Source organism: Tachypleus tridentatus, chromosome 4 (assembly GCF_004210375.1).
Source record: "Tachypleus tridentatus isolate NWPU-2018 chromosome 4, ASM421037v1, whole genome shotgun sequence".
Taxonomy (NCBI): domain Eukaryota; kingdom Metazoa; phylum Arthropoda; class Merostomata; order Xiphosura; family Limulidae; genus Tachypleus; species Tachypleus tridentatus.
The window spans coordinates 121,290,237-121,318,074 of NC_134828.1; the positions used below are offsets into that span (position 1 = coordinate 121,290,237).

General features: G+C 32.0%; 1 protein-coding gene across 1 annotated transcript in view; it reads left to right on the plus strand.

Moving 5' to 3' along the window:
* The window catches only part of LOC143249957 (uncharacterized), a 71,595-nt gene that overhangs the window by 33,963 nt on the left and 9,794 nt on the right, over positions 1 to 27,838 (plus strand). The window contains exons 2-8 of the mRNA XM_076500592.1: positions 8,580 to 8,759; positions 13,593 to 16,852; positions 19,060 to 19,287; positions 20,363 to 20,471; positions 22,040 to 22,197; positions 22,580 to 22,684; positions 27,530 to 27,823. Coding sequence (XP_076356707.1) covers positions 13,619 to 16,852; positions 19,060 to 19,287; positions 20,363 to 20,471; positions 22,040 to 22,197; positions 22,580 to 22,684; positions 27,530 to 27,823 — 4,128 coding nt within the window. The 5' untranslated portion in view covers positions 8,580 to 8,759; positions 13,593 to 13,618. The remainder of the gene's footprint in view (positions 1 to 8,579; positions 8,760 to 13,592; positions 16,853 to 19,059; positions 19,288 to 20,362; positions 20,472 to 22,039; positions 22,198 to 22,579; positions 22,685 to 27,529; positions 27,824 to 27,838) is intronic.

Below are 27,838 nucleotides of genomic sequence, written 5' to 3' on the forward strand. Positions count from 1 at the left end.
TCTCTACTTTTAGCAATAATTGTGCTTTATTTAACTTCTTGAAAGTCATTGTTGGCTGATGTATTCCTTGCATATAAGCCCGGCATGGTCAGGCGGTTAAGGCACTCGACTCGTAATCTGAAGGTCGCGGGTTCGAATCCTCTTCGCACCAAACATTCCCCCCTTTAATTGGGGGCATTATAATGTTACGGTCAATCCCACTCTTTGTTGGGATTCTTCGGTAAAAGAGTAGCCCAAAAGTTAGCGGTGGGTGGTGATGACTAGTTGCCTTCCCTCTAAATTAGTGACGGCCAGCGCACACAATCCTCGTGAAGCTTTGCGCGAAATTCAAAGCACACCAAAGCAAACCTTGCATGTAAAAGCTTAAACTCCCACTGAAATCCTCCTGCTAGTTCCTATAGTCTACACTCCTTCCTTATCTATTGCTTCTACTTTAATTCGGATAGGCTCAATCTTACCCTTCAACCTACAAGTTCTACATACAAGTTGCACATCTTCATTATTAGCTTTCATTAAAGATACATGTCATACCCAAGTTCACCAATAAAAGCCACTAAATCGTTTGTACTTAACAAACCGTAAATGCATAATTCATTAACCACTGTATTTATAGTTATACCTTGAAAATAAATCTCAGTACCAAATACCAGTAACCTATTGTCAACACTGTTATTGTTAAGCCTAACATTCAAAATCAGTTATATTTGTTTTTAATTATTAATTTGTCTTCACATTAAAATAATAATCACGATCTCACGCAAACCCTGGAAAGTATAGTTTGAATGCTTCAATTATGTTTGCTTTAAAAGTGCAAACAACCACAAATCTAGGAAATTTATAAAAGTTGTTTTCACAGTAAATGTTGCATAAACTAGAGCAAACCTATATAACACGTCACTTAGAAATAAATAGTGACCACATCCGAAAGTATATGTTCGTATTATCCAGTCCAAATACGTTCACATTTTTGCTAGCAAGGCATGTTTTTATAAAGTGTCCTTGTACAGTTGCCTGATATACAATGATAACGATGCTAATTGTAGCTGTATGAGGCATGATACAAGGAAACAATCCAAACATTTTATAAGTTGTCTAAATCCTTGTATCAAATGTAATCAAAACCACACTTGGCAATGTAGTCGTCTGAGTGTGTTCCTTGCCAAATTCCTCATTCACTACGTGAACTATATGTGCTTCATTCCTTGTGCACAATATCCCTCACTAAAAGTAACTATTATAGTTTTATTATTTATAGAAGTATATCATATCTTAAGAAGAAATCTCCATTCTCCCCGCCCCCTAAAGATTTGGAGTTAAGTAATATACATTTATCGAGAGTTTGTTTTTGAATTTCGTGTAAAGCTACCCGAGGGCTGTCTGCGCTAGCCATCCATAATTTAGCAGTGTAAGACTAGAGGGAAGGCAGCTAGTCATCACCACCCACCGCGGGCACTTTGATTGTTGTTTTTTTTTACCAACGAATATTTGGATTGACCGACACGTTATAAAGATCCCACAGCTGAAAACATGTCGAGCATGTTTGGTGCGACGACGATTCGAACCTTCAACCTTCAGATTAGTAGTCGAGCACCCTAACCTTCTGACCATGCCAGGCTATCTATCTGGTGTTACCAAGCTTTTAAGCATGTACAAGTTTATAAAACACAATCCACTTGATTTTTTTAATATGTTTTGAAACGAAGTGTTTACAACAATTATATTACGTTCTTGCAAGTTTACCTACCTATATTATAGTATATATTTATCATATGCATTGTCTGTTTCAGTACTTTTGCCATATCTTTTCTTTGTATTTTGTTACACTGATGTTATAAACTAGTACTGGTTTCTGGTACTGCTGTGCAATTACTATTCTACTGTCGAGTTCGGTTTTAATAACATTATACTTGGTTATGGTTCAGTAACGTAGGAAAAATGAAAGGATACGAACAACATTTTGTAACTAGTTAAAATAAAAACAATAGGGCACGCACAACAGCTTCAACAAGTACCACTTCTACATACGGTTATATATTTCAACTTCACTATTTTTCATTGTGTTATCTCCATGTTTACAAATGTATTTAATTTTGAGAACTAAAGGCTGCTTCTCAATGACATTCTCAGAATATCTGTGACGTATAAACTTACATCGTATCACAACAATCATCACCAAATTGTGTAAATCACAGTTTTTTTTGTGTTTTAAGAATTAGATTCCGCCAGTTTGGTGGATATTAAGCAGGTGTACATGTGAGATTAACAAAGCATTTGTTTTCAACATTTTAATCCATCAAGAGTGGAAGTAATGTTTTCTTATTTGTCAGTATCGAAGAGTAATTGAAATCGTGGATTGTTAATGTTTGGCAATATTAAATATTATTTGATATCACATAGTATTAGCGCGTAGCATAGCAGTTCTCCAGTGTTTAGAAGTATTAGCGCGTAGCATAGCGGTTCTCCAGTGTTTAGAAACGACTTTTACGTCACGGTCCTGTAAGCAGTGGCAGAGAATGAACAAATACTTATACACAGTCTTTTTAAACGTGAATTCAAACGTGTTGCAGAGCTAAAGTAGTTACACTTGTTAATTTATATATATAACATGAGGGCGATGCGTAATTTGGATCCTTCTTTCTATTGAAAACAATTACTTAAATGAAATAATGGCTTAAACATAATTCCAACCTCAATATAAAGATAAATGATATTATTGATTTGTTTTGAATTTTGCGCAGAGCTACACAAGAACTATCTGCGCTAGCTGTCCCTAGTTTAGCAGTGTAAGACTAGAGGGAAGGCAGCTAGTCATCACCACCCACCGCCAACTTTTGGGCTACTCATTGACCAACGAATAGTTGAATTGACCATCACATTATAACGCCCCCACTGCTGAAAGGGCAAGCATGATTGGTGTGACAGGGACTCGAACCCGCGACCATCGGATTACGAGTTAAGTGTCTTAACCATCTGGCCATACTGGGCTATATGACATTATTCAAAGTGAATTTAATTTTTTTCTTTAATTCTACTTAATATAACTGTTAAATACAATAAAGTTATTTTCAGGTTGTTTACTGGTTTTAGAAATGTACAATCCTATTAAATAATTCTTAATAACGTTATCAATTAATAGTACAAGAAATCTCAAACAACCTTTAAGTTTTGTATTTCTTCATGAGAAGAGGAAAAATAACAGACTATGTTATATAAGCCTGATGAACTAAGTTCTAATTTGGATACTGTCAAAAGTTAAAAAAAAATGTTAAAATATTAACCTGTTAAAGTTGGATTATGAAAGCACTTTGTGTCAAAAGCTTTACGTAAATTAACAGTTGTAGTGTATACAAACGGTAAACTGTTAGCTGTCTGTTCTTCAACCAAAAATATGTTTTCATGTTGATTATTGAAATAATTTTAAAATTATAAAGTATCAGATTTATTTGTGAAAAATATGATATGGCATCATCATATTTTCGAAATTATAAGGTTTAAACTATATCGGACAATTTTCAACCATTCATTTTTCATAATAAATTAGCCAAACATAATGCAACATTTGAACCTATAGATACCCCATTAAGTTATTCGCAATGATATCCAAATAAAAAAATGACTCTTTGGTGACATATTCTAATAGCGTTATAAATACAGGTTTGGTTATACCCCTAACATTGTAATAGTGTTATAAATACAAGTTTGGTTATACCCCTAACATTGTAATAGTGTTATAAATACAGGTTTGGTTATACCCCTAACATTTTAATAGTGTTATAAATACAGGTTTGGTTATACCCCTAACATTGCAATAGTGTTATAAATACAGGTTTGTTTATACCCCTAACATTGTAATAGTGTTATAAATACAGGTTTGGTTGTACCCCTAATATTGTAATAGTGTTATAAATACAGGTTTGTTTATACCCCTAATATTGTAATAGTGTTATAAATACAGTTTTGATTATACCCTAACATTGTAATGGTGTGATAAATACAGGTTTGTTTATACCCCTAACATTGTAATAGTGTTATAAATACAGGTTTGTTTATACCCCTAACATTGTAATAGTGTTATAAATACAGGTTTGGTTATACCTTTAACATCATCAGAAGGTTGAATAATTAAATTGCCACTTAGTTCATTTTGTTTATAAACGTTTCAACATCTTGGGGAGTGCGTGCAGAAGAGCACCAGGGAAAGTTTGTGGACAAAATAGATTAGTAATTAAACAACATCACTGCTTCTCGTAAACGTTGATCGTTTACAGTGTTAAAGAGTTATTGAAAATCATTGATTGTTAGTGTTCTACAATGTTGAACAGTAGTTGAGATCAATGATTGTTAGTGTTCTACAATGTTAAAGAGTGGTTGCAATCATTGATTGTTAGTGTTCTACAATGTTAAAGAGTGGTTGCAACCATTGATTGTTAGTGTTCTACAATGTTAAAGAGTGGTTGCAACCATTGATTGTTAGTGTTCTACAATATCAAAGAGTAGTTGAAATCATTGATTGTCAGTATTCTACAGTGTTAAAGAATCATTGAAATATTTGATTGTTAGTGTTCTACAATGTTAAAGTAGTTGAAGTCATTGATTGTTAGTGTTCTACAATGTCAAAGAGTAGTTGAAATCATTGATTGTTAGTGTTCTACAATGTCAAAGAGTATTTGAAATCCTTATATAGAAAACGAACTTTATTTTTTTGCTTAATAAAGTAAATAATCAGTGTTATATCAGTTCTTGGATGTTGATGTGGAAGTTTAATATCTTGAATAATTATTACATGTGTTTTTATGACCTTTTCAATCATCAATACATCAACGTAAAATAATTTATGTGTGTACATGAGTCATCATTCTGTTTTATATATCGGATCGACTATGTGCTAATGAGTCTTGAATACGTGAAAATGTAGTTGACAGCAGAAGTAACAGCCCATCAAAGAAGCATTAGGCTTCTACATCATATATTCTATTTTATCTTTGCTAGGAAAGAAAAGACATATGCACACATTTTAAATAGTTTAAGTGGAAATGGTATTATTATGTCTTTCTTAACAAAGATCTGGTGGTGAATGGATGTGAAGAGAAACATCAACAATGGAAGTGTTATTTAACCACCGATAATAAACTGAAAGTAGCTTCACGCTTTGCTCTAAAAACACGTTACTATGAAGATGACGAATGTTCTTGAATAAAAATAAATATTGTAAAATTATACATAAATTTTTGTAAGAACAAAGCTTTGAATCTCATCCTTTTTTATTATATACAATGCTGTTTGTGACCTCAAAAAGAAAAATGTTTCGCGCGTGGTAGCCATCGAATAAAGCTATCTAAAACCACATTGCACGACGAGGATGTGCTTGAAATTACTGCCCCACTTAAAACATGTGTGCAAGTTTCTTTCAACTTCGGTAAAACAGTGACCCATTGCATCGTTAATTACAGAATCTATGTTGAATGGGCGGCGTGACTGAGAAGAGTTTGACGTCCTAAGAGGCAGCTGTTTGTCAGGTACATTTTCTCGTTAAGTGATACATGAAAACTTACAAATGAATATTTGAATCAATAGTTGACAGATAGACTTATGTTGGACTTTCGGTCTCTCTTTCACATATATTAATATATGCTAACAGTTTCTTTGCAACTTACAAATATAATGTAGTCTAAATATTCATATCCCGCTTAAAGTTCACAAAATTGGTATGTTCCATTCTTATTCGAAAACATATCATATATTTACTTTTAAAACTGTTTACAAGTTTGTTTTTCTGTTTATCGATGTTTCTTGGACAGGTTTACATGGTAGCAGTCTTTAATTTAGTAGTGAGAGATTAGAGGGAGGCACCTAGACAGTGCCAACTCTTTGGCTATCCAACAGTAGTGAGATTGACCGTCACTTTGCAACACCCACATTTTGCGGTTTGCGAATAGAAGGTGCTACTTACAAGGCCATTCTAAACCTTTTTATCCTTTTAGTTCTTCATAGCTGATCGACTTTAATTTTACACCAAAACATTTTAAAACTATTTATCTATAAGATTAAAGAATACTGCCCCATACAATAGTTGCTTTAGCCAGTGGCGACGAGAACCTTTGCCTTATTAGACACGTGGAAGTTAATTCAAATAATGGTTTTGCATCGTTTGTATAGAAAGACGAATATCTGGAACAGAAATTCTGAATGTATGTTAGAAGAACACGTCAACTCCTTACTGTGAAATGTATTAAATAATATAAACCGTGTTTGGCTTTTGAGTAAAATTTCATACATAAGTTTATGTCTTCAATAATTCCAATGAAAATTTTAAAAAATCTAATAAAATTTCTATTACTTGCAGACCAAAACCAGAACTACACCTAAATATACTTTAACTATTATACGCTGAATGACAGAAATGTTCTAAATTATCTTTTGTTTCAATCAGTTTAGCACGTGTTTTAAGTTTTAATTGTGTTTTTTTTTATTATTTCGCATAAATATACCTATATATATATATACATATGGCATTGTAGTCTCCAAAACAAGTTTTTGGAACACTTAGATTTCTGCGATCTATTATGTTTGTTCCAAGGACTACCGAATTGTTGTTCATGCAAATTGCATAACGTGAAACAAAATCAAAACTAGAGTTACTTCATAATTAGATTTTTATTAGGTTAAAGTGAGAGGAGTTTTAGACATTCTATATATATGAATGCCTCTTCAATCATATTTATATATCTCTTTAAATCTACAAAAATAATATTTCGTATAGACTTAGGCGAAAATCAGTGAAAAGATTTTCAAGTTTTTCATTTCAAATATATAATTTTGTAAAACTTGTAAAATAAAATTTTTGTAAGAACTTGTAAAATTACATTACCTGTCATTTACAATGACAAATTTTGAATATAACGTGTTTAATGTAACGTACAACAGAAATGCTTCGCTGAGTTTAAGTTCTTTGTCGATTAATTTTTAAGTATGTGCATCAAACCGAAACGAAATATTTTTTTAGTTCACCAATTTTCCTATGCGTAGAACCATTGGAAACAAGGGGAAAATTACTGTTGAACCACCCTATAGTACAATTCCAGTTGAGGAACTAATCTCTGACACACGTAAAGTGAGCGAAAGGACGTAAATCAGAAACATTTCCACAAACACACGACTAAAGACATTTAAATATGTTGAATGTACGCACACTAAAGTGTCTCCAGCTCTTTAAGATAATTACTAGCATGCGTTACGTACAAAATCCATCAACAGGAAATAAATGATTACTTACAAGGACTGTAAACATAACTACGTACGAATATTAAGTTTTTTATGTCTTGCACGAGCAAAAATAAAAATAATTTACAAATGTATTTATTAGTCTAGTTCTCTGTAATAAAGTTACTCATTGGTCTAGTTCTCTGGAATAAACTTTTTTCATTGGTCTAGTTCTCTGTAATAAAGTTACTCATTGATCTAGTTCTCTGGAATAAACTTTTTTCATTGGTCTAGTTCTCTGGAATAAGCTTTTTTCATTGGTCTAGTTCTCTGTAATAAAGTCACTCATTGGTCTAGTTCTCTGTAATAAACTTTTTTCATTGGTCTAGTTCTCTGTAATAAAGTTACTCATTGGTCTAGTTCTCTGTAATAAACTTTTTTCATTGATCTAGTTCTCTGTAATAAAGTTACTCATTGGTCTAGTTCTCTGTAATAAACTTTTTCATTTGTCTAGTTCTCTGTAAACTTGTAATTCGAATGTATTTTTCTGCTCTGTTGTCCCTCTTATTAACAGAATCTTCACCATGGAATAGCAGCAGATAGTGAACCATGACAGTTATTAGACTTAGACTAGTTTTCTTTCCGTTTCCTCTTCTTTAGGATTCCGATAAATCCTGGTTAATAGGATTCTCTTCCAATAAAAACTATAACCCATTTATTGTTATCCCATCGTTAATTGGTTAAAAACATGTTACAGAATTTTAGAGAACATAGTATAGTAATGTTTTACACAGAAATATGTAAGGTAAATAATTTTGATTTAGTTTGATTATATAGGTCTTACCTTTAGTATTAGCGTATATGTGTGTCTGTTTTACATTTATTATTAGCATAGGCGTCTGTATGTTAACGTTTCGCTATTATTAGTAGGATACGTATCTATGTTTTACGTTTATTATTATAAAATTTATTTGGTTTTTCTATGTTTTACCTCTATTATTAGAATATGTGTGTGACTATATTTTATCTCTATTATTAGAACGTGTGTCTATGATTTATTTAATACTCTCAATGTTGTATACATGTAATTATTTTCTGTGTGAAAAATCGGTTTCACTGTTCTTATGATTTTTGTCGTCACACCTGTTTCAATGCCCGAAGCTCTTTGCTCACTGTCAGTGTCTGATTAACATAAGTTTTACTGCTTTATTTTAACATAACCATTCTGTTATAATCAGCAAAAGGTATCAGAAAACTAGAACTCAAAATCGCTTTTAATCACACCTGAGGAGCTTCGAACCGTCACAAAACAAAATATTAATAAGGTATCATGTGGTTATGAAATGATATTAATTGTTTGTTTTTCATTAAACACAAAGGTACAAGTTGACTATCTACGCTCTTCCTACCTAAGGCATCGAAACCCGATTTTTAACGTCGTAAGCCTATACTATTCCAGCCGAACTGCTACGCAACGAACTACAATAGAAAAACCCGTTGGGAAAGTCACGTTCCCACAACTAAGTTCGCAAGTACATTACGGGCATGTCGTTTAAAAGGTAGTATGATGAAGAAACTTCTGAAATTGTCTGAATATTAGTTTAGGCTAAATCAATAAATACACTAAAATGTTTCTACTAGCATAAAGGAAAAAGTAAATATAGAGTACAAAAATCTCTTCCATTTTGTGAAAGTTGCTAAGTGTAATATAGATAGCCCTGTTTTCCATTTTATGAAAGTTTCTAAATGTAATATAGTTAGCCATATCTCTTCCATTTGATGAAAGTTGCTAAGTGTAATATAGATAGCCCTGTTTTCCATTTTATGAAAGTTTCTAAATGTAATATAGTTAGCCATGTCTCTTCCTTTTGATGAAAGTTGTTAAGTGTAATATAGATAGCCCTGTTTTCCATTTTATGAAAGTTTCTAAATGTAATATAGTTAGCCATGTCTCTTCCTTTTGATGAAAGTTTCTAAGTGTAATATAGATAGCCCTGTTTTCCATTTTATGAAAGTTTCTAAATGTAATATAGTTAGCCATGTCTCTTCCTTTTGATGAAAATTGGTAAGTGTAATATAGATAGCCCTGTTTTCCATTTTATGAAAGTTTCTAAATGTAATATAGTTAGCCATGTCTCTTCCTTTTGATGAAAATTGGTAAGTGTAATATAGATAGCCTTGTTTTCCATTTTATGAAAGTTTCTAAATGTAATATAGTTAGCCATGTCTCTTCCTTTTGATGAAAGTTGCTAAGTGTAATATAGTTAGCCTTGTCTCTTCCATTTGATGAAAGTTGCTAAGTGTAATATAGATAGCCCTGTTTTCCATTTTATGAAAGTTTCTAAATGTAACATAGTTAGCCATGTCTCTTCCTTTTGATGAAAGTTTCTAAGTGTAATTTTGATAGCCCTGTTTTCCATTTTATGAAAGTTTCTAAATGTAACATAGTTAGCCATGTCTCTTCCATTTTATGAAAGTTTCTAAATGTAACATAGTTAGCCATGTCTCTTCCATTTTATGAAAGTTTCTAAATGTAATATAGTTAGCCATGTCTCTTCCTTTTGATGAAAGTTGTTAAGTGTAATATAGATAGCCCTGTTTTCCATTTTATGAAAGTTTCTAAATGTAATATAGTTAGCCATGTCTCTTCCATTTGATGAAAGTTGTTAAGTGTAATATAGATAGCCATGTCTCTTCCATTTTATGAAAGTTTCTAAATGTAATATAGTTAGCCATGTCTCTTCCATTTGATGAAAGTTGTTAAGTGTAATATAGATAGCCCTGTTTTCCATTTTATGAAAGTTTCTAAATGTAATATAGTTAGCCATGTCTCTTCCATTTGATGAAAGTTGTTAAGTGTAATATAGATAGCCCTGTTTTCCATTTTATAAAAGTTTCTAAATGTAATATAGTTAGCCATGTCTCTTCCTTTTGATGAAAGTTGTTAAGTGTAATATAGATAGCCCTGTTTTCCATTTTATGAAAGTTTCTAAATGTAATATAGTTAGCCATGTCTCTTCCATTTGATGAAAGTTGCTAAGTGTAATATAGATAGCCCTGTTTTCCATTTTATGAAAGTTTCTAAATGTAATATAGTTAGCCATGTCTCTTCCATTTGATGAAAGTTGCTAAGTGTAATATAGATAGCCCTGTTTTCCATTTTATGAAAGTTTCTAAATGTAATATAGTTAGCCATGTCTCTTCCTTTTGATGAAAGTTGGTAAGTGTAATATAGATAGCCCTGTTTTACATTTTATGAAAGTTTCTAAATGTAACATAGTTAGCCATGTCTCTTCCTTTTGATGAAAGTTGGTAAGTGTAATATAGATAGCCCTGTTTTACATTTTATGAAAGTTTCTAAATGTAATATAGTTAGCCATGTCTCTTCCTTTTGATGAAAGTTGTTAAGTGTAATATAGATAGCCCTGTTTTCCATTTTATGAAAGTTTCTAAATGTAATATAGTTAGCCATGTCTCTTCCTTTTGATGAAAGTTGTTAAGTGTAATATAGATAGCCTTGTTTTCCATTTTATGAAAGTTTCTAAATGTAATATAGTTAGCCATGTCTCTTCCATTTGATGAAAGTTGTTAAGTGTAATATAGATAGCCCTGTTTTCCATTTTATAAAAGTTTCTAAATGTAATATAGTTAGCCATGTCTCTTCCTTTTGATGAAAATTGGTAAGTGTAATATAGATAGCCCTGTTTTCCATTTTATGAAAGTTTCTAAATGTAATATAGTTAGCCATGTCTCTTCCTTTTGATGAAAATTGGTAAGTGTAATATAGATAGCCTTGTTTTCCATTTTATGAAAGTTTCTAAATGTAATATAGTTAGCCATGTCTCTTCCTTTTGATGAAAGTTGCTAAGTGTAATATAGTTAGCCTTGTCTCTTCCATTTGATGAAAGTTGCTAAGTGTAATATAGATAGCCCTGTTTTCCATTTTATGAAAGTTTCTAAATGTAACATAGTTAGCCATGTCTCTTCCTTTTGATGAAAGTTTCTAAGTGTAATTTTGATAGCCCTGTTTTCCATTTTATGAAAGTTTCTAAATGTAACATAGTTAGCCATGTCTCTTCCATTTTATGAAAGTTTCTAAATGTAACATAGTTAGCCATGTCTCTTCCTTTTGATGAAAGTTGTTAAGTGTAATATAGATAGCCCTGTTTTCCATTTTATGAAAGTTTCTAAATGTAATATAGTTAACCATGTCTCTTCCATTTGATGAAAGTTGTTAAGTGTAATATAGATAGCCATGTCTCTTCCATTTTATGAAAGTTTCTAAATGTAATATAGTTAGCCATGTCTCTTCCATTTGATGAAAGTTGTTAAGTGTAATATAGATAGCCCTGTTTTCCATTTTATGAAAGTTTCTAAATGTAATATAGTTAGCCATGTCTCTTCCATTTGATGAAAGTTGTTAAGTGTAATATAGATAGCCCTGTTTTCCATTTTATGAAAGTTTCTAAATGTAATATAGTTAGCCATGTCTCTTCCTTTTGATGAAAGTTGGTAAGTGTAATATAGATAGCCCTGTTTTCCATTTTATGAAAGTTTCTAAATGTAATATAGTTAGCCATGTCTCTTCCATTTGATGAAAGTTGCTAAGTGTAATATAGATAGCCCTGTTTTCCATTTTATGAAAGTTTCTAAATGTAATATAGTTAGCCATGTCTCTTCCATTTGATGAAAGTTGTTAAGTGTAATATAGATAGCCCTGTTTTACATTTTATGAAAGTTTCTAAATGTAATATAGTTAGCCATGTCTCTTCCTTTTGATGAAAGTTGTTAAGTGTAATATAGATAGCCCTGTTTTCCATTTTATGAAAGTTTCTAAATGTAATATAGTTAGCCATGTCTCTTCCTTTTGATGAAAATTGGTAAGTGTAATATAGATAGCCCTGTTTTCCATTTTATGAAAGTTTCTAAATGTAATATAGTTAGCCATGTCTCTTCCTTTTGATGAAAATTGGTAAGTGTAATATAGATAGCCCTGTTTTCCATTTTATGAAAGTTTCTAAATGTAATATAGTTAGCCATGTCTCTTCCTTTTGATGAAAGTTGCTAAGTGTAATATAGTTAGCCTTGTCTCTTCCATTTGATGAAAGTTGCTAAGTGTAATATAGATAGCCCTGTTTTCCATTTTATGAAAGTTTCTAAATGTAACATAGTTAGCCATGTCTCTTCCTTTTGATGAAAGTTTCTAAGTGTAATTTTGATAGCCCTGTTTTCCATTTTATGAAAGTTTCTAAATGTAACATAGTTAGCCATGTCTCTTCCATTTTATGAAAGTTTCTAAATGTAACATAGTTAGCCATGTCTCTTCCATTTTATGAAAGTTTCTAAATGTAATATAGTTAGCCATGTCTCTTCCATTTGATGAAAGTTGTTAAGTGTAATATAGATAGCCCTGTTTTCCATTTTATGAAAGTTTCTAAATGTAATATAGTTAGCCATGTCTCTTCCATTTGATGAAAGTTGTTAAGTGTAATATAGATAGCCCTGTTTTCCATTTTATAAAAGTTTCTAAATGTAATATAGTTAGCCATGTCTCTTCCTTTTGATGAAAGTTGGTAAGTGTAATATAGATAGCCCTGTTTTCCATTTTATGAAAGTTTCTAAATGTAATATAGTTAGCCATGTCTCTTCCATTTGATGAAAGTTGCTAAGTGTAATATAGATAGCCCTGTTTTCCATTTTATGAAAGTTTCTAAATGTAATATAGTTAGCCATGTCTCTTCCATTTGACGAAAGTTGCTAAGTGTAATATAGATAGCCCTGTTTTCCATTTTATGAAAGTTTCTAAATGTAATATAGTTAGCCATGTCTCTTCCTTTTGATGAAAGTTGGTAAGTGTAATATAGATAGCCCTGTTTTACATTTTATGAAAGTTTCTAAATGTAACATAGTTAGCCATGTCTCTTCCTTTTGATGAAAGTTGGTAAGTGTAATATAGATAGCCCTGTTTTCCATTTTATGAAAGTTTCTAAATGTAATATAGTTAGCCATGTCTCTTCCTTTTGATGAAAGTTGTTAAGTGTAATATAGATAGCCCTGTTTTCCATTTTATGAAAGTTTCTAAATGTAATATAGTTAGCCATGTCTCTTCCATTTGATGAAAGTTGTTAAGTGTAATATAGATAGCCTTGTTTTCCATTTTATGAAAGTTTCTAAATGTAATATAGTTAGCCATGTCTCTTCCATTTGATGAAAGTTGCTAAGTGTAATATAGTTAGCCATGTCTCTTCCATTTGATGAAAGTTGTTAATATAGTTAGGTATGTCTTTATTATACTTTATTGTTGTAAGTAATATCTTTTTAATTTTTGTCTCTTTCATATGCTTTCAAGGCTTAATGGTCATTGTTTTCTTCTTGTTTTTGCTCTTTTACAGCCCTTAAACCACATAGAAAGAGAAAGATGTCTGCCATCTGCCAGAACTTTGTTCAGAATACTTGGAAGAAAGACCTCTGTTCCAACTGTTTCAAGTCTTTAGCTGACCACGTTGAAGAGCTCTCCAACAATCAGAAAAATCAAGTCTTTTCCAAGTTAAGACTAAATGGAAACCCTAGATATATTTCTCAGGCAACTACAGTTTATCAGTCCAGGTGTTTGCTTAAACCTACTACTTGGAAAACATCTTTAACTGAACGCAGAGATTTAGACAGTCCAAAGCCTTTTAAATTAGAAAATGGTTATAATGGTAAACATCTAAGAATTACTTCTACCTCAGAAGAAGTCAATACTAGTACTATTTCAGATAGGAAAATATCTCTGAAAAGCAGTGATGTTAATAATTACTTGAATGGTCACTGCAATATGGAATTATTAAATAAACAAAAGTCTGGAATTATGCGTACTCCAGGAAAGAAGAACGAGTCAGGTGGAAAGTCGGGTGTAGCTTTTGTAGATGGCCCAGAAGTGATAGGTTACGGAGGAAACGATTTTGTTTCTGATGATGAATGGGAAACTTCTTCTGATGAAGGAGATATAAACTTAGAATTCTTCGATGTTACAGAGGAAGACAAAGCTATAACTAAAATCACTAAGGAAAATACTACATTTAATGCCAACTATGCCAATCTCCGCTGTAAGGAACCTGTGAAAACATCAGCTACTACCGTGTTGAACGGACTCGTGAATGGCGACAATGAACACTTGGAAGTTTCCCAGACTGGTAAAAATATTTCTGTCTCATCGACCCAGTGTGAAAGATCAATAGACAAAATTAGCTCACATTCTCCCAAGCAGCCTTATGGGACTGTTCCCCAACGTCGACGAGATCCGCCATTAAGAACATCAGTGAAGCCATTCTTCCGGGAAGTGCCGTGGAGCATTACAGAACACCATGATAGAATACAGCCAGTGGCACCATTCCAAAAGAAATTCAAGTCTAATGTAGAGATAAGTGACGAGAAAAAACTAATTGAAACTGTTCCTGAAGCAAAGTTTTGCGATTTTGGCCTAATCACATCAGACTTGAATAAGGACGAAGATATCTTGAAAGAAGAAAAGATTAATTCGCAGAAGGATGAATCCACAGTTGACTCAAGAACAAAGAATCAAAACGTTTTAGATAACTTGCAGAAGGATGAATCCACAATTGACTCAATAACAAAAGATCAAAACGTTTTAGATAACTTGCAGAAGGATGAATCCACAGTTGACTCAATAATAAAAGATCAAAACGTTTTAGATAACTTGCAGAAGGATGAATCCACAGTTGACTCAAGAACAAAGGATCAAAACGTTTTAGATAACTTGCAAAAGGATGAATCCACAGTTGACTCAATAACAAAAGATCAAAACGTTTTAGATAACTTGCAGAAGGATGAATCCACAGTTGACTCAAGAACAAAGGATCAAAACGTTTTAGATAACTTGCAAAAGGATGAATCCACAGTTGACTCAATAACAAAAGATCAAAACGTTTTAGATAACTTGCAAAAGGATGAAGCCACAGTTGACTCAATAACAAAAGATCAAAACGTTTTAGATAACTTGCAGAAGGATGAAGCCACAGTTGACTCAATAACAAAAGATCAAAACGTTTTAGATTATTTGCAGAAGGATGAAGCTGCAATTGGCTTAAGAACAGAAGATCGAAACGTTTTAGATACATCTAAAGAAAACAGTCAAGAGCTCAACGATACCCGTTCCTGTTCTAGTTTGTCAAGTGAGTCTTCAACATCCACTGGTGCAAGTGTGATTCTAAATAAATCAAATACCAGCGAATGTTTGGTAGCAGACATAGATACCGATGGTATTTTTTCAAATAAAAATGCTCATCGTGAATCCGGAAACATTGAATACATTGATAGAGATTTCATAGGAAAACAAGATCCAACAAAGACGGACGTATCGACATCTGAGTCATCATTTCCTGATAGAAATACAAAAGAAAACAAAAGTCCTGAAATTATACGAACATCCACATGTACACCTGATGTTGATACATTTCAGTCATCATCAGAGAACATATTAGAGGTAAACGTTTCGTCTGAAATATCCAGGAATATGCAAAAACAGTCATTGTCTGACGACATAAACAATTTGTCCAATGATAAGTCAGGCACAATGGAGTTATTGCAAGAAACTTCATTTATTTCTATAAATAATAGTTCTGACGAAAAAAGAAAAAAGAAACCTGAACAGTTAAAAATCAAACCACAAGTTCCTAAAAAACCAGTCAGTGTGCAGGCTATTCATCCTCAAAGTGTCAGTCATGAATCAGAGTTTAGAACTAGCAATACTGCTGACGTAAACATCAATACTGAACAGCCAATATACTCAGCAGTGGTCAAGCCTGAACTGCCATCCTCTCCAACTGGCGAGAAACCTCAACTTGCTGTTTCGCCGGTGAACCATTATGCAGAGAGCAACATTTATCAGGAGATCAATAATACATATGAAATTTCAACAAATCACAAATCTGATGTCAGTCGAAACTGTAAGCTCGCTGCTCTGGCTGTGGAACTGGAGCAGGTTCGGTTTAATAGTGTAGCTAAACGACATGCACCCCCTCCACCGAAAATACCGGAAATCATGATGAGCCCTCAAGAAGGACCTATGGTACTTTCTGTTGGTCAAGAAAATGATGAAGATGGAATATTGGTTAGTCTGTCTGATCAACCAGTCTCGCTTTCTTCTGAAACTCCGGTTAATAAAAAGGAGTCTTGTAGAAATATATTTTTAACTGAAGGAAAAATAAAAAACACTGTTTTTTCACCCACACATTCTCGTTCAAAAGTTCATAACAATAGCTTGGAAGACTCCTCTAAAAGCAAAAAAGGAAAATTCTCATTGAAAAAATTTTTGAAGCGAGGAAAAGATCCTTACTCAGGAGATTCCCTTAGTGACAAAAATGATTTATTATCACCAAATCCTAAAGCGTGGAAGCAAAATGAATTTGACAGATCAAAGCTAAGGCTAGAAATAATACATCCAATGGATATGGTAAACCCAAACCAAGAAGAAGAAAAATGGCAAATCTCTCAGAACCGCGAAGTACATGTAGCATTGTCATCAGCTGTGTCTGACAAAGCTGAGAATGCTAATCATCGTGATGACGAGACATATGATCAAGTAAATTCTTATGAAGTCATTAATGGACTAATTCTTGATTCTATAAATTGCAGTGTAGAACACGAAAAGGTATGATTGTTTATTAATATCATAAAAATGAAATAGTTTAGTGAAATAACAATAGTTTAGATATTTTTAGAAAGAAAAAAACGTTTCTATACGAAACTTTTCAAGTTAAACTAGAAAGAAACCTCAATAACACAAAAATGTTAAAATCGTGATTTACACTAAATTAAATACAACGAATTTGAAGAGTGTTGATAAAAATTAATATAATAAAAACGACCAGGAGTTAAATCAAGATATAAAATTTTTGGTTATGTCAAACATTTAGGTGTACCTTATAATTATCAATCACCAATGTCAAACATTTAGGTGTACCTTATAATTATCAATCACCAATGTCAAACATTTAGGTGTACCTTATGATTATCAATCACCAATGTCAAACATTTAGGTGTACCTTATGATTATCAATCACCAATGTCAAACATTTAGGCGTAACTTATAATTATCAATTACCAATGTCAAACATTTAGGTGTACCTTACAATTATCAATCACCAATGTCAAACATTTAGGTATACCTTATGAATATCAACCACCAATGTCAAACATTTAGGTATACCTTATAATTATCAATCACCAATGTCAAACATTTAGGTGTACCTTATGATTATCAATCACCAATGTCAAACATTTAGGTATACCTTATGATTATCAATCACCAATGTCAAACATTTAGGTGTACCTTATAATTATCAATCACCAATGTCAAACATTTATGTGTACCTTATGATTATCAATCACCAATGTCAAACATTTAGGTGTAACTTATAATTATCAATTACCAATGTCAAACATTTAGGTGTAACTTATAATTATCAATTACCAATGTCAAACATTTAGGTGTACCTTACAATTATCAATCACCAATGTCAAACATTTAGGTGTACCTTATAATTATCAATCACCAATGTCAAACATTTAGGTGTACCTTATGATTATCAATCATCAATGTCAAACATTTAGATGTACCTTATGATTATCAATCACCAATGTCAAACATTTAGGTATTCCTTATGATTATCAATCACCAATGTCAAACATTTAAGTATACCTTATAATTATCAATCACCAATGTCAAACATTTAGGTGTACCTTATGATTATCAATTACCAATGTCAAACATTTAGGTGTACCTTATAATTATCAATCACCAATGTCAAACATTTAGGTGTACCTTATAATTATCAATCACCAATATCAAAGTAACATTAAAACAGTTTAAATTAGTGTCATAATATGTGAAATTTATCAATAAGTACATGTTAGCAATACGTAACACAAAATTAAGTTGTTATTTTCATGATACATTAACTTCCTTAATAACGAGTACATGTTAGTAATAAGTAACATTAAAAAATGTTAAGTGAATTTCATAATATGTCAACTTCTTTATTGTTGAGTACGTGTTACCAATACGTAACACAAAATCAGTTTAAGTTAGTTTCATGATACATTAACTTTCTTAATAACACTATATAACACAAATTTTGTTCCTGGATAGAATGTGTTATTGCACTATGTAACACAAATTTTGTTCCTTGATAGTATGTGTTATTTCTTAATTGCTTATGTTGTAAAAGTACAGAAAATGGTCATTAGTTCTTTAAGACTTTGCTTTTGTGACCTGGATAATGAAATTTAGAAATCAACCTATTTTATATGTATAAACGGACAAATTTGCACATTTTCATTTACATAAGGTCTGAATAAAACAACATATGAATCAAGATTAAATGTATTTATACCAAAGTTATACAAATATGTTTAGAAGTGAGTAGTTTTTCGAGATTTTCGACTGAAATGTAAATCACTTTCACGTATCAGCCCCCAAATATAGTCTCCCATCATGTTTTCGTTATACGCTCCAAGATCACAAAAGCAAAGTTTGAAGAGAAAAACAGGTCTTTTCCTTTTACATTAGGCATAGGCAATTGGAAAATAACACTTTCTACCCAGGAACAAGAAAAGTAAAAATGTTGTGGCATAGCGTAATGAGTACACGGTAGCAACAAGCAACATTAAAACAGGCTAATTTGTTTTCATAATATGTGAATTTTTGTTATGATCGAGTGCATTGTGTCATTAAGAAATATTAAAAAAAAACGTTCGCACTTTCACCATACTTCATTTGACACGATCATGCTATAGAATATATCTCAACAAGAAATGTTAAAGTTAACACAAAGCTCTCAAAATATTCCTTTCCAGACACCAAATATTACCGATATACGAAAACCAAGCTCGTCAACAGGTGGTTCTGCACTTACAACATCGTCAGGTGACAACAGAGCACGTTCCTCACAATCTTGTGAGGATAGCCGTCCAGCTAGGCCACCTAAGCCTCCTCCGCCACCTCGCTGTCGATCATTAATACCTAGTCGAATAAACAACGTCAATGGTGATGCAGCTGTGACAAGAAAGACACCATACGTCAAAGTAGGCATACTTATTGGGTTTGTGAGCACATACAAATTTTTACAGTGAAAATGTTAAACGTGCTTGCAAGCAGCAAACGACTAGCTATTATTTTTCGCTTGAAATTTGAATGTATTAATATTGTTTGAGAAGTTCTCACACATTACAACAGGACTAGTTTCTAATGTCCTATGTTATGATTAATGTTGCTTTATTCAGCCAGCTCTCGAGTTCATTAAGCCGGTTCTTATAAACATACATGTTTGTCTGAGTGCTTTCAATCTTAGTTTCAACACGAACTTTGATTACGAACTAAATCAATATTTTATTGTTATGATCATTGCATTTGTTAGATAATTGTGAAGGATATCTGAACAAAACTAATGAAAAAATGTTTTTGGAGATAAACAAACTGATGTAAGAATGGATTTTGTTAATATGGATAGATATTTTTTTATTATTATTTATAAACAAACTGATGTAAGAATGGATTTTGTTAATATGGATAGATGTTTTTTTATTATTATTTATAAACAAACTGATGTAAGAATGGATTTTGTTAATATGGATAGATGTTTTATTATTATTATTTTGTAAATATTAACCAGTTTCGTACCCTGTTCTTAGTCAAGGGTGGGTTTTTCTAATATGTTTTCTACCCAAACTCCTTTTTAAATTCAATAATATTATCCCAAAGTATAATAATTTTGTTTTGTTGATTAACTTAGTAACAGCTGTAAATCTACGGATTTGCAACGCTAAAATCAAGAGGTTCGATTCCCTCGGTGGACTCAGCAGATAGCCTGATGTGGCTTTGCTATAAGAAAACACCCACACACACTGTTCTGAATTAAATCAGTGAATATAGCTAGAAGAAACACAAATTATATGAAAATTACTTTTAAAGGATGTACTTTCGTCTTTTTTTGCTAGTTTATCTTCTTTTGGGTTGGTTTTTATTTGAATATTTTATTTAAAATTGTACTTTACATGAAATCTTATATTAAGATAATTGTTTTTATTTATTGAATATTACTAGAAAGCACATATAATTTTTTATATTATTATTATTATTAAATATATCCGTTTTCACTAGGGACCAGACCATATTACAGACAAAGAGACACCTAATGGTCTTCCTTCTAAGCCCCAGGTACCTCGAAGGCTTTTCCGTCCTAGTATGAAATCTGAATACTCAAATCTTGGTATGTTATATAGAAACTACATTTTTGTTTTATCTTAAGCAAAGCTTTTATTCAACTTCTCGTTGTCGATCAGTGGGATTGACTGTTGTTATTATTACACAGATCAAAGCTGGACGGTATTTAGCAGGGAATTACCCTTAGACCATCTATCAGCAGATAAACATTTGACCCCAAATTTTTAATATTTCCCTTCACCAAAGTCTTTATGACTAAAACTGCACACTGATGGGTATCAAATTTTACAGAAAATAAAAATATTTTTACAAAGTTTGTTCGTTCTGAGAAGACATAGAATTTCAAGTGTAACTTCCACTACTAAAACCACTACTTCAGGAAGTTAATATACATAATTCACTATGTTGGCTGATAATGAAAATGTTAGCTCTGTCGATTCTTCACATGTTAAACAAAACCATATTAAGAATTTAACAAATATTGGAGAAAATTAGACAGAGATGGTGGATAATAGAATATTTATAGCTAATCAAGCCATTTATATCACTACAGGAAAAGTAAAAATTTACACTTGTATCTAAATCTTACTTTAGTACTGTAAAAACTCACATTATCTGAACCCATTCAACCAGGCAACTCAAAAACAGAGAGAAATATTTCAAGTAAGTGGCGAAAGGTAGAGCAGCGTCAAAAATTATATAAACAGCGTTAGCTTGTCAGGTCTACATTACATTTACTTTGGAAATAATCCTCTTGGGATGTGCATAACCATCCGTTATACAAAATAGAACAAGCTTTACTACAGTTCTGTCTTGTGTAGATGTACGTTACCTTCCGTTATACAAAATAGAACAAGCTTTACTACAGTTCTGTCTTGTGTAGATGTATGTTACCTTCCGTTATACAAAATAGAACAAGCTTTACTACAGTTCTGTCTTGTGTAGATGTATGTTACCTTCCGTTATACAAAATAGAACAAGCTTTACTACAGTTCTGTCTTGTGTAGATGTACGTTACCTTCCGTTATACAAAATAGAACAAACTTTACTACAGTTCTGTCTTGTGTAGATGTATGTTATGTTATACAAAATAGAACAAGCTTTACAGTTCTGTCTTGTGTAGATGTACGTTACCTTCCGTTATACAAAATATAACAAACTTTAATACAGTTCTTGTTTGTGTAGATGTACGTTACCTTCCATTATACAAAAGATAACAAACTTTAATACAGTTCTGTCTTGTGTAGATGTACGTTACCTTCCGTTATACAAAATAAAACAAACTTTACTACAGTTCTGTCTTGTGTAGATGTACGTTACCTTCCATTATACAAAAAGAATAAGCTTTACTACAGTTCTTGTCTTGTGTATGTACGTTACCTTCCGTTATACAAAATAAAACAAACTTTAATACAGTTCTTGTTTGTGTAGATGTACATTACCTTCCATCATACAAAAAATAACAAACTTTAATACAGTTCTTGTTTGTGTAGATGTACATTACCTTCCATCATACAAAAGATAACAAACTTTAATACAGTTCTTGTTTGTGTAGATGTACGTTACCTTCCGACATACAAAAGATAAACTTTACTAGAGTTCTTGTTTGTGTAGATGTACGCTACTTTCCGATGTCCAAAAAATCTGAACCAACTTCATCTTCACCAACTGAAGGCGCGAAGATTCATGAAGATGGACAGGATGACTTGTACGAGCCAGTAGGGAGGGCGAAATGCACTTCCAATCATCATTATCAAAATGTTGAATTTAAGGTAAAAATTTCAGTTTGCAATAAGTTATGACTACAATTTAAAATAATGATAGAAATATTCTGTTATTTTTTGAAGTCGTAAACATAATTGTGATACGTAGTAATTGGTGTGCAATCATTGAAGATAAAATTTCTTCAAAAAGTAAAACTAACATATAATTTACCCTGTCACAAATATCTAAAAAAGACTACTAATTTTATTCTCTCATATTGAAAAAACAGTGGAGTTTTATATATTGAAATCTATGTTATAATAAGTATGTGGAGTTTTATATATTGAAATCTATGTTATAATAAGTATGTGGAGTTTTATATATTGAAATCTATGTTATAATAAGTATGGTTTTGAACTCCTTATTTTTCCCGAATACGTCCCCTGCTAGAAGGGAGAAGCAAGCATTATTGAAAACATGTCTTACGAACCTTCAGTAAAACACCAGTACAAGGATGAAAAAAATACAGAACTTAGTTCCCAACCAACTGTAAAGGTAAGGAATTTTTATTTGTAGGGCTATATGTCACGTGCTGGCTAGTAAGTTGGTTTTATTATTATTCTATTGCATATAGCCAGTCAACAATGATGGGGCAAGTAGTAACACCTCCAGTCCATAATATCCCCTAAATTCACATTTCATAGCTAACAGAATAAAATGAGTTTTTGGAACTCAAGCTTCACCAAAGAGACACAAAAGCACAGTGTAGGCAGTCAAATTCACTAAATTCTTTTGTGAACCAATCAAATTTAAGACCACTAATGTAATGAATTTGTGGCGTTTTCATTGTGACGGATTTACTGTTATATATTTATTTTAATATTAATATTTGTTTTAATTCAATGTATATATTTAGAAATGCACGTAATTTACATTAGTAAATCTATATTGCGAAATTCCCGCCTATTTCCTAAATTTGTAGAAGATTCTCCAGTGTAAGAACCAACAATGTATTATTTGTGTATGCAAGTACTAGTGATTGCTAGTACTGTTGGGCCAACTGAAATTTCTAGAATCTCGCTCGCCTAACGTTTATAAAGCAACACGCCAAGAAACAGTGATTTGTTGGTTTGCTACAGCTGGTATAATATAAACCTTTAAAGCTATAACTGTGAATAACGCTTATTAATCGGCATTTGACCAAAAACGTTTATATATTTCGAACATAACAAACCGTTTACCTTCAGTGAATTAACTTCGAAAGCTTTGAATAACTCATGTGTGATTAGCGAAAAACTACTTAGCTCATCGCTAAGATAACTGTACCTGTATCAACTCAAAATTAATTTGCTCGTCATGAATCCTTGATAAGTTATCAAGGAAGTTCCGGAAATGATAGATAATTCAATACGGTTAATACGTTTGTAAAACTTTTGTATATAAATCATTGTTTCTGATAACCGTTATTGTAAATTGTGTTATTGTTTCAATACTAAATACATATGTGTATTTAGAAAAAAAACTATGTGTATCTATCTCGTTGACAAACATTATAAATTTATTACATCTCTACATTTAATTAACTTTAAATTTAAATTACAATTTAACTCGGTTTCAAGCTATTTGAAATCGTAATACGTAACGTAATAAATTTGTAGTACATTTACACGTTTTCATTTTAAAAAAATGTTTAGGAAAAATGACCTTTACTCTTCAGATATATATAAACTATTAACCAACGTTTCACTTATACGGCTTCCTAATGGTTAACATACGCGACCATTAATAACAAAAATTCAAAAATGATAAAAAAAAGTGGGTAACTAACCTGCCATTTAAATTACAACACGTCATACGGGGGCCCGCACGGCCAAGTGTGTTAAGGCGTTCGACTCGTAATCCGAGCGTCGTGGGTTTGAATCCTGGTCGCACCAAACATGCTCGTACTTTCAGTCATGGGGGCGTTATAATGTGACAGTCAATCCCACTATTTGTTGGTAAAAGAGTAGCCCAAGAGTTGGCGGTGGGTGATGATGAGTAGCTGCCTTCCCTCTAATCTTACATTGCTAAATTAGGGAAGGCTAGCGCCAATAGCCCTCGAGTAGCTTTACGCGAAATTCAAAAACAAACAACCTAACAAACATATCGCTGTACCAACTCGTGTATAATTCAGCTTTTTTTTTTGATAACTTTCTAATAATTATTTTAGCTTAGCTTACTGGAGAAAAGTATTTTCTTTTACTCAAAATAATTTAAAAAATTAGATCAATTTCCACTGAAATAACCTGATATATTTCATCAAAATGAAGGACATTATATTATGTGGGGGCTAAGACTTACATTATATTATGTGGGGGCTAAGGTGGGGTCTAAGACTTAAATTAAAAGTTACCCTATTCAAAAATTCTGAAAGTTACCTTAGCCTCAACACGCGATCTTAAGGTTCCATATGTCTTAAAATTAATGTTTGGGAAAGGTACATAATTAAGCCTGTAAAGGTACATAATTAAGTATGTAACGAATGAAAACTTAATTATAATAATTTAGTTTTGGTTAGAATAATTTCTTAACGTGTACTTAGTAAAATGTATCTTTTGACATAAATCATTTCCATAAAAAAACAGGTGCTTAACATTTGAACTTTTGCCTAACTGGAGACGTTTTGACATAAATCTTTTCCATAAAAAAACAAGTGCTTAACATTTGAACTTAAGCCTAACTGGAGACGTTTTGACATAAATCTTTTCATAAAAAAACAGGTGCTTAACATTTGAACTTAAGCCTAACTGGAGATGTTTTCTTACCTGAGTCAATGTTGTAAATCACATACTGCCTCAAATATTGGTTTCATCCGGGACCTTAGTTTACACACATAAAATGTAATGTAGAAAGAACGAATTAGTGTTATGCTTCAAAATTTATAATTGATCCACAACTGAACAACGTCAAAGAAATAAAGACACTTGCTTCAGTAATAATTTCTTATTATATTTCTGAGTATTAATAACGATGTACCGTATATTTAGACCGTAAAGAGTAAAATATTTGAAACAGCTGCTTGATGTCTAGTATTGTGCTTTCTTTTGTCAATATAGTTTTGCGACGAGTTATTAAAGTTTTAATTTGAGATTATACTCCGACATAATTTTGATGACTATGTTTTCCACAGTAGTAGTTGTTTGTCAGTTGTGTTGTTAGTTGTTTGTCAAGTTGTGTTGTTAGTCGTTTGTTTTGTCTTCTCTTTTTTTTTCAGTAACAGTTTGTGAGGTGTTTGTATACATTTTTGTACATCACCGACACGTCTTTAGTATATTGGCGAATAACATATTCCGGGTTCACTGAAGTAATCTTCTGATCAAGTTTGCAATTGAGCCTCTCAAGAACCGAGCTTCTGAGGCTAGATGAATAGGACAGTATTACAGTTCCAACATCCTGTATTCTATAAAGCATGTTCCACGATCAAACAACCCCCAAACCCATAATTAGGATTTTTTCCTTCAAGTTTAACAGAATATTAAGCTAGAGTTAACTTTATTATTAACTCGTTTTCTATAGAATATTTTAATACAGAATTTGCACATTTTATGTCAACATTAAAATGTTAGTTTACTATTGTATAATATATCCAATTATAATATTGTACCATTAAAAACATTACTGGAAAGCTTCTGGTAATTTTCTTAAAACAACTGACTCACTGGAAGTTTTTCAGTGGTATTAAACATACTTTTATTGTACACATATGTCAAATTTTAGCTTTTAAAAGTCTGACTGTTAACAGTTTGTGTAATTCTAAAGAGCACCTAAAAGTTTAAAAAGTTTCACGCATTCGAGTGCATGCCTTCTGTATTTATTTATTTAAAAAGTCATTCATCTTCTCGCAGGAATGATTTCTCTTTAGTCAGTCGGTCATACGACAAGGAAGTATAGACTGGCGAATCAGTTGATTCCTAAGAATAGAATCTGCTTTATTTTTCGATGAGAATGACCAACAACGACACAGATAGCACACGAGAGGAGTTGTATTAGAACACTACGTTTATAAAGTTATAGTTTGAAACACATTTGGACATTGTTTCACTGACTGCCTTCTACTTCATCAAACTCACAATATCCATATTTACATTTTGGTGTTCAGTGAAGACCGTTTTTCACCCTGTTGTACATTTTGACTAGTCTCTTCACTGCTATATCCACTCAAAAGTCAGACTTATTTTTCTGCAGAATATACTATGTTGAGATTTCTACTATTTCTCAAATCAAACTTAATTACTATTAAGAAACATTATAGCACCTGAGAATAAAAAAAATATTTAATAATGCTGAGTTTTTAATTCAAACTCAGAAGATGTAAATAATACTTTATTAAAATAGTCACTCATTCTAGAAATATGTCTTAAGTTTTATTAATCACGTGCTTAATTATGACGTCTCTGGCTATCTTATGACGTATTTCTCTCACTAAGATACGATTTTTTATATACAAACACCTTTAATCATGTGTTTGTGAATTACAGAACTGGGTTTACATTAATTGTTTTGTTTGTTTTCAAGCTAGTTTATTTGGTTTCGATAGTTGTAGTGGGCACAGTATATATATATATACACTATATATATATATATTTGTAGCGAGCGCATTGTGTAACTTTATGCTAAACAATAACTTTTGAAAAGAGAAAAAAGTTTATATATTTGTTTAAATACAACTTACACGCGAGGTTTATTGTTCAATTGTTGTTCTTTTTCATGCATAAAAACTGAAAATCAACTTTAACCTTCAATCTTGGTTCTGAATCCTGTCTATAAAATATTTATATACATGGATGTATAACTGCAAGCACGATTTTCTGTTTCGTAGATAACGTGTAAAACAAAACAGAACATAGACTATTTCAACTGACAATACGGTACGGTTCTAATCACATAGACTATTTCAACTGACAATACGGTACGGTTCTAATCACATAGACTATTTCAACTGACAATACGGTACGGTTCTAATCACATAGACTATTTCAATTGACAATACGGTACGGTTCTAATCACATAGACTATTTCAATTGACAATACGGTACGGTTCTAATCACATAGACTATTTCAATTGACAGTACGGTACGGTTCTAATGACATAGACTATTTCAATTGACAATACGGTACGGTTCTAATCACATCGACTATTTCAATTGACAACGGTTCTAATCACATAGACTATTTCAATTGACAATACGGTACGGTTCTAATCACATAGACTATTTCAATTGACAATACGGTACGGTTCTAATCACATAGACTATTTCAATTGACAATACGGTACGGTTCTAATTACATAGACTATTTCAATTGACAATACGGTACGGTTCTAATCGTTTGTCTTTCTTTCTTCTCATATTTGTCTTACAGGATATTCCAACAAATAATTATGACGTCAACAAAACCGAAGTTATGGTAAAAACAGCGCCATCCACACTTTCAGTTTTGGAAATAAATGTATCGAATTCAAAGAACAAGGTTGTAGACGGAGGATCTCGCCAGACAGTTTCTTGTTCAAACCAGGGCGAAGATCCCTCCCAAAACCCTACGCCATCCAGTAGCTCATCAGGACATCGTGGTAATAAAACCTGGGAAGATCTTCACGCTAGTTATTCAGTTGTAGTGGCTTCATGTCAGGAAGCTTTAGTCAGACTCCTTGATCATGTGAGTTGTGCCGCA